The 12,257-nt window shown below is 40.2% G+C and overlaps 1 protein-coding gene across 3 annotated transcripts in view; it reads right to left on the bottom strand.

Moving 5' to 3' along the window:
* Positions 1-12,257, bottom strand: part of DCX (doublecortin) — a 186,198-nt gene that overhangs the window by 52,341 nt on the left and 121,600 nt on the right. For all 3 annotated transcript variants that reach the window (XM_073641135.1, XM_073641137.1, XM_073641136.1), the window contains exons 4-5: positions 2,794-2,896; positions 868-987 (exon numbers count right to left, since the gene is read on the bottom strand). In XM_073641135.1, coding sequence (XP_073497236.1) covers positions 868-987; positions 2,794-2,896 — 223 coding nt within the window. The remainder of the gene's footprint in view (positions 1-867; positions 988-2,793; positions 2,897-12,257) is intronic.

A 12,257-nucleotide genomic window follows, 5' to 3' on the forward strand; every position in this document is an offset into this window, starting at 1 on the left:
ACTTTCTTTTGTCATTAATAGTAATTTGTGTCTTTATATGAAATTGGCTAAAACTAAATTCTACAAAGAAAAACAACCGCACATGCAACATTTCTTAGTGATGATACATTGAATTCTAGAATGACGAAATGTAATGCAGCTTTTTTCCCATTCAGTTCAAACAATGCAAACTGGTCGCACAAGTGTCTGCTTTTGTTGTTTGCAGAAATCTCTGCACATTCTACACAAAAAAAAACTAATTTCGATAAGTGTAAAAAAAGGAAATAGTTGCAGAAATTTCTTTAAAAAAATGTGTGTATACGCCCAGTAACCCTTTCAGCCAGGGGATTTATTATAGCTATGCAGAATAATGGAAAATGTATATGCCAATAAAGGTAAGTAGGAAATTGGGTGCTTCATAATCCTTCTAAGCTTTGCAATGGTGGCCATAAGAGATGAATGGATCGCTTTGAGCAACCCCGGTCCATGGTCTAGGTCAGTGCTCTCTGGCCAAGGACAGGAGCCGTGTGAATTTCCTGACCTTCTGGGTTCCTCTGTGCTGAGTTTGATTTAACGGCCCGGTGTGACGTTATCTGTGCGCACAGGTGACAATGAGACATGGATCCCGGAAGGTCAGAAAATTTGAGCAGATACTGTCCTCGGTGAGAGCGCATTGATTTGGACGATGGACCAGGTTGAACAAAGCCATCTGCTCATCTCTATTGGCCATTATTGGTTAAGCCATCAATTGTCTAAGATAACTTTTGAAAAGCAGTATTACGAGTTCTATATTATGTATTAAGACTTCACATAAATGAGAATCTTTTTTTTTCTTTTTAATTTATAGGAAAATATGTTTGATATCTTGCCATCAGAACTGTTCCCCACCTGAGTCAGCAGGAGATTTGCTGCGACGTGTTGGTGCCGGGCTCTTGGCAGAACTTTTAGCACTAGAACCAGATTTTGGTGCAGTTTGTGGTGGTGGGGTTCCTTTCATTACACGACACTCTGAAAGGTGAAAATGGAGAATATGACTGGAATATTATGCAAAAGGCTGTTAATCCAAGTACGGCATACACAGTAGAAATTACAGTAGCACAGTAGTAGTTTACAGTAAAAAATTATTGAAACTACAGGAAAAAACAGGAAAAAAATTGCCCTAGGAACAATTATACAGTGTCGTACTAACACATCATTTATTTTAAGAATGAAAATAAATACATTCCAATGTATTCCCCCTCTGGCCCTGGATGTGCCAGACAACAAAATCAGCTAGCTCCTCGATTTCCAGCCGTGGGGTTTGTTGTGAGGTCAGGCGGAATTTATAAAAATCCACACAATGCCAGGTTTTCACACAAGTGTAGAAATGAGATAATACAACGGCAAAGAAATCCGCAACATGTCAGCACGCTCCCCCAAAGCCATGATATGCCTTGCTGCACATTTGTCAAAGAAAACATAGCAAAGTAACACAGTTCTTGTAAGATTTGCTGGAAGGAGAGAAAACTGTCAAATTAGGTTCTCTACAAAATAACTGCTGACTAAGGAGGTCGACAAACCTGCCACTGCCTGTCCAGCTGAGCTTAGGATAGTCCTTCCGAAATGGTGGACCAAAAATAAATAATCACAAGAAATGTAATCTATGTATAATGTGTTACTAATGTGCATTATAACAGAAGCAAAGCTTATATTTCTTTTAATTATTTATTTATAAATCATGTCTTCTGGTATTCTGTAGAACGAGGTTAGCGGTACCTAGAAGACTGCAGCAGAAATCAGGTCATGTTATCTAGTAGGTATGGCAACTGAATAAAGCAGTCAATATATATTATCCCATTGACAGCATGGAATCTGCACATAAAATATAGAATATTTTGCAAATAGTGGTACCCATGAAGAAGAGGGGCTCCTTCTTAGTAAGATGTTTGTGAGGAGCAAACCGTGAAGACAGGTCAAAAGATAATATCAGTGGTGGTCCAAGAGCCTGGTCTTCTGTGTATGCTGGAACCATTAATGTGCCAATACACTGAACACTTCTATCCAAAATCTAAGACACGTCTGTAGCAAAGATGTTTGAGCCCACCTATGGGCATTGTGGCCTCATCATTCAAAGCATTAGTAGATGCGCCATGTCAAGGTTCCCCTGTAGTTCTTGGTGAAAATATACATTTCTTTACAAGGGTTGTTTAGTTTAGGCAACCCCTTCTTAGATTGAAGCTGTCTTAGTGATTAAGTAATTGGTGAGGGTTTGGCTTCTCTAAGGCTAGGTTCACACCTATGTTTTTCCTTCCATTCATCTGCTCAGTTATTGAAGCAGAACAATAAAATTAACGGCAGTACTGGATTAACCAAACCAGTTGCACCAGAGAGAACCTATTCACTATAATGTTGTCCATTCGACTTTACGGTAGGGTGTCTATAATTTTACTGGACAAAATAATACAACATGCTGCGCTACATTGTGCTATACTTTCACTGGAATCTGTGACAGAATCTTTGAATGGAGCCTTTAACGAAGATGTGAACAGGAGCCTAAATAACTGTAAATGACTGAAGCTTAATGAAGACGACCCATAGCTGGGCAGAACACAAGCAGATTTACATTCAAATAAATGGGTAACCAAGCAATAGATGGAGAGAAGGAGTCCACTAAAGGGAGAGTCAACCTTTGACAGCTTTCCACTTAAATGCAGAGGGGGCCAAGTAGTGAACTTCCATCTAAGATGTTCATATACCATAAGAGGGGTTTTCCAAGATTAGATAAGTTAACATCCTCCTTAACCATATTGTTCTTTATATGGTATCTGGACTTACCATTTTCATCCAGGGAGAAGTCATCCTGAGCATATCTAAATTTTTCTGGGCCACAGGCAATAAATACATCATCTTCACCAAAGAAATCATGCAGACAGGTCACCTAGAAAAAGAAGAAATGCTAGTGAGCATGCAGAACATTGTGGACACTGCTTGTTTGGGAATTCTGAAAGATACTACTGTAATAATAAAAATATCAGAAAGGTCATTTCCTTTCCATTTACTGCTGTCCAGTTGTAGATGGTCTGAAGGATCTTTAGAGACAAGGAGCTGTCCAACAATTGGTCTTAGCTGCTAAGGTAGGAGAATAGATAAAAAACACAACTCCCATCCAACACATTAGTGCAGGTGACAATGCTGCACTGCTATGTAAATTGTATCCGCATTCTAATAACCGCACACAGACATTTGTAGTATTGGAATTTATTTCCTAATACATCCACCTGCACTTTTGAAAAAATCGCTGTTTCATCTTCTGCAGATCTACTAGTTCTCAGAATGCTGAGCTCGGTATAACCGCGCCCACACCACTGATTGGCAGCTTTCTGTGTACACTGTGCATAGGCAGAAAGCTGCCAATCTGTCGTAAGGGCGTGGCAGCTTTCTGTGTACACTGTGCATAGGCAGAAAACTGCCAATCTGTCGTAAGGGCGGGGTTATGCAGAGCTCTTGAATATGCAGGACTACATGGCAGCAGGTTTACTAGTCATCTAGTGATAAGTTGTTACTCATTAAAACAGTGTTTTTATCACCACTAGCGCAAGCAGCCCAGCACGTGACACATCACTGGAATCAGGGTCTCTGTCTATACATCATACTACTCTCTGATAAGTTGGCAAAAACCTAGTGACAGACTCCCATCAATGACATTGTAAACTACTATAATTATCGCTATAAGAAATAAGTTATTGTGAATTAATCCAAAAAGGACATGTAAACCCTTCATGCCTCGTCGCTGAGTGTGCTAGTCTGACATTACAGTCTTTTGACCTGCGGTGATGTCAACAGAATATCTAGGGAATTCCTTTCACCTGTCAGCTATGCCATGTATGACTGTTCTTGCATAGCCAATAGTAGTCAGAATCAATTATTTTTATTATTGCATTATTATTAACATTTATTTAGTTTTAAAAAAAAAGTCATCCTACCCTACAGAAAAGGTTTCTGTGCAAGAACCACATGTGGGAACTCTGCTGTCCAATAACAAATTTGTGAAAAGAAAACAATATGCTATTTTCCCTTATGTATCAAGACCTGCCAGTAATTGTAGGTCAATGAAATCATTAACAGTTCCTTACCTACCATCTAGGAGAATGATCATGAATCTATAGGCTCCCTATGCAGCTTCACAATATGCCCTTATTACACTGTTACACTGCATTTGCTGCCATAGCTGGTGTGTTTTACCTGATCTATGATATTACTTTTTTTCTACTAAGTAAAATAGTGCAACATGCTATTCTGCACCTCACATTGCAACGGAGGTGTGAACAAAGCCTAATTTGTATAGGACTTGTTGACCTGAGTAATGTAAGAAACTGTTTGATAGGGTAGCACTGTCTATAGCATACATGTCAAACTCTGGCCTGTGGGCCAAATCTGGCTCGCAGAGTGGTTTTATTTGGCCCGCGACACCAGAACCACCACTTCCCCTACGTGGGGCCCATTATTCTGTATGGGGGACTATGTGGGGCCCATTATACTGTATGGAGGATTATGTGAGGCCCATAATACTGTATGGAGGACTATGTGGGGCCATTATACTGTATGGGGGACTATGTGGGGCCCATTATACTGTATGGGGGATTATGTGAGGTCCATAATACTGTATGGAGGACTATGTGGGGTCCATTATTCTGTATGGAGGACTATGTGGGGCCCATTATACTGTATGGAGGATTATGTGAGGCCCATAATACTGTATGGAGGACTATGTGGGGCCATTATACTGTATGGGGGACTATGTGGGGCCCATTATACTGTATGGGGGATTATGTGAGGCCCATAATACTGTATGGAGGACTATGTGGGGTCCATTATTCTGTATGGAGGACTATGTGGGGCCCATTATTCTGTATGGAGGACTATGTGGTGCCCATAATACTGTATGGAGAATTATGTGAGGCACATAATACTGTATGGAGGACTTTGTGGGGCCCATTATTCTGTATGGAGGACTATGTGGGGCCATTATACTAAATGGAGGACTATGTGGGGTCCATTATTCTGTATGGAGGACTGTGTGGGGCCACTATTCTGTATGGGGGACTATATGGGGCCCATTATTCTGTACGGAGGACTGTGTGGAGCCCATTATTCTGTATGGGGGACTATGTGGTACCCATAATACTGTATGGAGGACTATGTGGGGCCACTATTCTGTATGGGGACTATATAAGGCCCATAATACTGTATGGAGGGCTATGTTGGGCCCATTATTCTGTATGGAGGACTATGTGGGGCCATTATACTGTATGGAGGACAATGTGGGGCCATTATTTTGTATGGGGGACTATATTGTGCCCATAATACTGTATGGAGGACTATGCGGGGCCCATTATTCTGTATGGAGGACTTTGTGGGGCCCATTATTCTGTATGGAGGACTTTCTGGGGCCCATTATTCTGTATGGAGGACTATGTGGGGCCATTATACTGTATAGAGGACTATGTGGGGCCATTATTTTGTATGGGGGACTATATGGTGCCCACAATACTGTATGGAGAACTGTGTGGGGCCCATTATTCTGTATACTAGTTGACCCGTGACTTTGTTCAAGTTTTTCATTTTGGCCCTCTATGTGTTTGAGTTTCACATCCCTGGTCTATAGCAACCAGATTTCATGGTTAGGTAGTGTATCCAAAGCTACCAATGTATTGCAAATGAGTCGGCAGTTCAGTCCACAGCAGGGCTGACTGTGGGCTAAAATAAGGGATGAGAAAAGCAAATTGTCATGAGCAAAACTACACTATTCTCCATCACAATATCCATAGTTAATCAGACTGTTGGAAAGGAAAAAATCTACATATGGATGGAGGACCTGATTACATTAGCATTTGTGTAACTTCATTTTTTAATGAATTTCTGTTGTTGTTTTTTTCAACGTGACACTGCTTGTAGAACAAAATTAGGATGTCAATGAAGTTCTCATGCACAGAGGTCTGCAATTCACCCCAAGTTCCCCCTGTAGTAATCGAGGAGTTAATCATCTTAAATGCTGCCTTGAGCTGCCAGCTCAAAATGTCTTATGGCGCTGGGATGTGATCTGATAACAGATTATTGCTGGTGGAAGCAAGCTACTAATTTGATTCAAATTTCTCCGGCTCATTATACTGTGTATTTATAGCCACGTTTTCCAGAAGCCTAGAGGCAAAGAAGATCTGAAATTGCACATTTTGTCTGAGTTAGGAAAACAAAGAGAGGCTGGATGAGGGACCTCCCATCACAGCGAGGCTGTCACAAACAATGGCAGCTCAGTCATTAATAGCGGCGCTACACCTCCCACATTGTAGTGTTCCCATCTTTGCCCTTCACATCGGTTGGAGTGATGCCAATGATCACCATAATCATGTTTGCAGAATCACAGCCAGACGAGTATACGCAACCCATTCCCTGACCCATGATGTAGACAACGAGGAGTATAATAATTTGATTATTAGTAATTATTAAAAATGTTTATTAATCTCATTTATTCTTGGTCCCATGCTTATCTTAAAGGTACTACTGTATTGTATCTCCTCTATTAGACCAAGTTCAAACAAACCCATCAAAAAATCACCCGATTTTTATCTAGAAAAAAACGACAATTTTCTGTTTGCACTCAGATTTTTTTTTTCACACGGACCGAATGTCATCTGAACAGCCCTATTGAATAACATTAGTCCGATTTTAATACAGACAGATGGCGTACGTATAACACGCTAAAAAAACTTTACAATTCTGACACAAATGCTTTGACTCACTAAGTAGAGTTGTAGCATTTATGACTAATTGATGCTTCATGGGAATCACATCTTATTTTAGCTATTTCAATCTCCGACGTGTACCATATGTAAAGCTACCTTCTATAGAGATGGTCATAAATTGCTAGATGTCTTACCATGATGAATAATCACAAAGACATCAGTCTGTCCCATGGACCTCTGCCATGTCAGCAACACAGCACAACAAGGCAGCAGCACAGCAACATTTTTCTTACCCTGGGGCAAAAAGTAACAAAATACTCTGACATTTTGGCACCCTTTGTCAGGCATCCAGCACATACTCTGCCAAGCCACTTCTACTTTTAGTACCCCTGCAGCAATAGTCATGATTTTCTGATCACTCACGCTTGAGCACTATCATGCACGTGTGATTATACAAATCACCATTTGTGACTAGCTTCAGGCTAAATTCATAGACAGAAAACAAGTGATGACCCCAATTAATGTGCCATCAGAGACGTGTTACAGAAAAATATACCCTCATATTATAATTATTTTCTAATACACTGTCATCATAATCTGTCAATTACATGGTTAAAGAGCTTATCCGGGTTTACAATTCTTGACTTTATGTTAGGATGGGTCATCAAAATTGGATCAGTGGGGTCCGACTCTTGGTAACCCCATCTGATCAGCTGATTGAAGTATTGAAGGCTGTGGTCTCTTCATTCTTTACATTACCCTATACTGTACAATACAGTAGCTTTGTAGAGCCTGTAGTTAGTGTTGCTGTCTTGTCTTAATCAATAAAATGACAAAAGGATTAAAGGGGTTTTCGCACTAAGAAAGTTAATTTTAAAGTTGATTTTAATCAATAGCTTTTGGAATAATAAGTTCCACAATTGGATGTGTTTAAATAAAATGTTCCCCTGCTGTGTTCTGTGTACTGGCTGTGTCTGACCGTGCAGGAACATGGTCTGATTGTACCACATCTCCTGGACAGAGGAGGAAGCAAAAGAGTATACAGACAGGACAGCATGAGATCACAAATGATTCTTTTTGTGAGATAAAGCATTTCTCTTTTTGTTTTTAAACAATGGTATTCCTCAAAGAAATCCTGCGCTGTAATATCTGTATACTCTTTTGCTTCCTCCCCTGCCCTGGAGCTGTGGTATGATCAGACCATGTCCCTGTACGGTCAGACACAGACATTACACAGTATACCAAATCAAAAAATGACATCCCAAAACCAGAATGCAAGGTGGGCTAAAACCATGATCACTACAATTGTTATTAAAATTAATGTTTATTATACAACAAAATTAACAATGTTAAAATACAAAAAGAAAGGTACCTCAGTTATGAGGGACAACAAATAGCTATGCCCTATTAACAATTATAACTCCAGAGATCAAGATACAGCTAAATACATCTAATTGGAAGAGTTCATAAGTTTACTAAATAATAGCTCAAGTGGCATGAATCAACAAAAGACCAATCCAATAATTGACATATATAGATCACTCACATAATCATTTAATACATATGGTAATAACTACTATGAGATCCACGCACTGAATGGAATAAAGTGCAAGGTGCAAACAGTACCAGTATAGGATTGAAAAATTCTCAAAACCAAAAGCAAATGGTACAGCCAAGAAATTTGGACTTTAGTAAAATAGAATGCAGCACTCAGTTCTCTATGGATACCAAGAAATAGCCATAAATTACCTGTAATGTCAGAAGAGCTCTGGATAGGGCATGCATGCGTCCCTCAACCCCGACGTGCGTTTTGTGAACACTTCCTCAGGGGGTGTTCACAAAATGCGCATCAGGGTTGAGGGACGCGTGCATGCCCTGTCTAGAGCTCTTAATAGTTAATAGGGCATAGTTATTTGTTGTCCCTCATAACTGGGGTACCTTGCTTTTTGTATTTTAACATTGCTAATTTTGTTGTATAATAAACATTAATTTTAATAATAATTGTAGTGGTCATGGTTTGATTACCCCACCTTGCATTCTGGTTTTGGGGTGTCATTTTTTGATTTGATATACTGGTTATGACTATATTCATTTTGGACCCATTGATTTACATTACACAGTACACAGCAGGGGCACATTTATAAGATTATCTCAGCACAGGAACATTTTTTTTAAACATTCAATTGTGGAAATTATTATTATTCCAAGACCTATTGATTAAAATGAACTTTGTTTGTGGGAAAACCCTTTTAACTAACAGCAAGCACAGCCAGTACTGTATGTACATCATTGTAAAGTAGCACATTTCTCACTTAAGCATCGAGGCTCCATCAAGTATCTGATTGGCGGGAGAGCAGAGAGTCAAGCCACTGCAAATTTTATAGTGGGAGACTGTCTTAAGAACAGGGGATATGATAAGAAAACTCTGAATAACACCTAAAATACCATAAAAAGCTTATATCTATAAATACCATAGATAGAGCTGTGGGCAAAACAAATAAATAAATAAATAAAAAATATATATATATACTTCTTATATTGAAGTTTCAATGAAGTTTAATAAAGAAGCACAGCAAAGGCACCATGTACCATAAGTATAATGTCTGAACACCACTTTTTTCCTCTTCTACACTTTGCCCACAAATTCTGCTTGTGTGCATGATTAAAAATGACTCAGTGTAACACTTTGTCTCAGTTTTGGCAACATTTTCTCATTTAAATAAACTTATAGCCAACTATTACCAGTTTTGGGCTCTCCTGTATTATTATACTATTTCAACATCTAAATGTCCAACTGGCAATGTACAAGGTTATCTCACATTTTATGTACCAGAATCTGGCTGATATATTTCTATATACCTAGATTCTTTTCCAGGAACATTTATTTTGTTGTTATTTTTTATTGTTATGCTTATGCCAGTATAACACCAATTATTTTATTTGTGGGTATATATTAATATATAGTATGTATGACCCACAAAAAATACAGTCATATGCCCTATTCTTGTGCCCTCGGAAATGTGTGGCAAAGGAACACATTATAAATGTGCCATAAAATGTAATCAGAATCCCTTTTGTAATGAATTGACCTTCAGTTACATGCATTTCCTTTAGATCATTACAATGTGAGGACATATACATGTATGGCTGCACAGACATGGAGAAATTCAAGCAGATGAAATAAACAGCTGTTTTCACAGTACAGGAGGTGTTGCATCTCACCATGTCAGCGCCCTGAGCACAGCCATGCTGCTGAAGGAGTTACCCACCATACACATACTTATCCGCAGCAGAATTAATAATTATACTCAATGCTGTCTGCCCTGCTGTCAGTAATTACTCACTGCCAGAAGGAAAAGCTACAGAAACTGATGTCATAGTTGGCGCAGGGCCGGGTTTTTAAATCCCTTACAAAAAAAATGATTTAGAAAATTCACAATGAATTTCAGAGATTAAAATACTTCCACATCAGCAATTCTGGATATATAGTTGGCGATAAATGGTATAAAAGCACAATCTGCCTGCCTCTTCAGACAATACTTAATTAAAGGGTGTATCTGGGAATAACTTTCCCTCCCATCACCTTACCCAGGTCTAGCATAACACCTCTGCCACCATCTTCTTTTTTTTTAAACAGGCTGTAGTGGTGACATCTCTACTACAGCAAAAATAACCACTGCAGCCAATAACCCTACACCTGCATCACTGCTAAGCCTGGTGGCTGGCTGCATCGGTCATGTGCACTTTAGTAGTGACATCACCAATGCAGACTTTTAGCAAAGACCAGGTGAGGGCAGAGGTGCAACTCTGGACCTGGGGAGGGTTAACTAAGACCTTAGTTTATTATTTTAAGCTAGGAGTAGCTGATGGAGAGGGAAAAGTTGTTTCCAAAAACCACATTTAAACAGGTTATTCAGAACCATTTAATTTTTTTTTACTGCGCCCTAAAGACTATCAGGCAGGTAGTATGTGCCCAGTGCCGATTTCTACTGACACAAAGTGATCACAGACTACTCCTGCTGGCGACTCAGTGGATTCTGGCTTACATCACAACAACAGAGCAGCAACTTCTCTTCCACTCTGCTCTGTTCACATGGTGTGACTGCCAACATCATGCTGATTGACAGCCGGCTCTCCGCTCCCTACCTGCGGGGAGTCAACTGTCAATTAACATGTGATCAGCAGTCACGCCTTGTAGATGTGATGTGTGGCAGCTGAATCGCTGGCAGGAGCGGTTGGTGCTTAGTAGAACAGGCAGGTAGTTGCCATTTTTAGCAACTACCTGCCTGTTAAGTTTTTTAGGCCGATAGTAAAAAATAAAATAGTCCTGGACAACCCCTTTAAGTTACTGTAACACTACAATTTGTTGCATAGGTGATGGAAAGTAGCTGTTTAAAAACCTTCTTTTCTAAGAAAGTATCTCTGTATGTGTAAGGGTGTGACAGAGACTGCCGTATACCTGCCCCTGAAGACAACAATTGTAGTGTGAATATTGACTTGGGTTTTAGGCTATGTGCCCACGATGCAGAAATGCTCCGGATTTTTCCTGAGCGTTTCTGCATCTCCCTGGCAGAAAAAACACATGCGGATTGTACATGGGGATTGTACATGCGTTTTTCCTGCCAGGGACATGCGGAAGTGAAGCATTCTTCACATGCATTTCCACATGCGGATTGTACATGCGGATTGTACATGCGGATTGTACATGGGGATTGTACATGCGTTTTTCCTGCCAGGGACATGCGGAAGTGAAGCGTTCTTCACATGCATTTCCACATGCGGATTGTACATGCGGATTGTACATGCGGATTGTACATGCGGATTGTACATGTGTTTTTCCTGCCAGAGACATGCTGATGTGAAGCTTCTTTCACATGCATTTCCGCATGCGGGTTGTCAAGCGCTTTCCAAGCGATTTTAGCATCACTTGGAAAGTGCTTGTCAACTTGGTCACACTATATAAATCCATGCAACCGGCATGCATTTATATAGTGTGACCGTAAAAGAATGGTAAAAAATAAAAAATAAATATTATACTTACCTTCTGATGGCCCCCGGTGTCCTTATCCGATCCGTCCGGTGTCCCCGGTGTCTAGCGGTGGTCTAAAAGGACCTGCCATGACGTAATTTAGTCATGTGACTGGTCACGCGACCGCCGACATCAGGGGTCGTGTGACCCGTCACATGACTAAATGACGTTATGGCAGGTCCTTTTAGACCATTGCGAGCTGCCGGAGAGCCAGGATGGACCGGGGGCCATCAGAAGGTAAGTATAATGTATATTTTTTAATTTATTGTTTTTTTTTTTTACAGGTACCCGGGTCTGGAGGAGAGTCTCCTCTTCTCCAAACCCGGGTACCATAAGCACATTGAACCGCAAGATATCCGCATGTGCACATGTAGTGATGCGGATATTATGCGATTCAATGCAAGTCAATGGTGGCGAAAACACCGCGATTCCGCAAAATAATTGGTAGTGCTGCGGATTTTTCCGCAATGATAATCCACAGCGGAAATTTCCGCAGCATGTGCACAGCATATGCGGATTATCATTGGGGA

Source organism: Phyllobates terribilis, unplaced genomic scaffold (genome assembly GCF_046119375.1).
Source record: "Phyllobates terribilis strain yellow unplaced genomic scaffold, ASM4611937v1 Scaffold_7__3_contigs__length_470593459, whole genome shotgun sequence".
Classification (NCBI taxonomy): Eukaryota; Metazoa; Chordata; class Amphibia; order Anura; family Dendrobatidae; genus Phyllobates; species Phyllobates terribilis.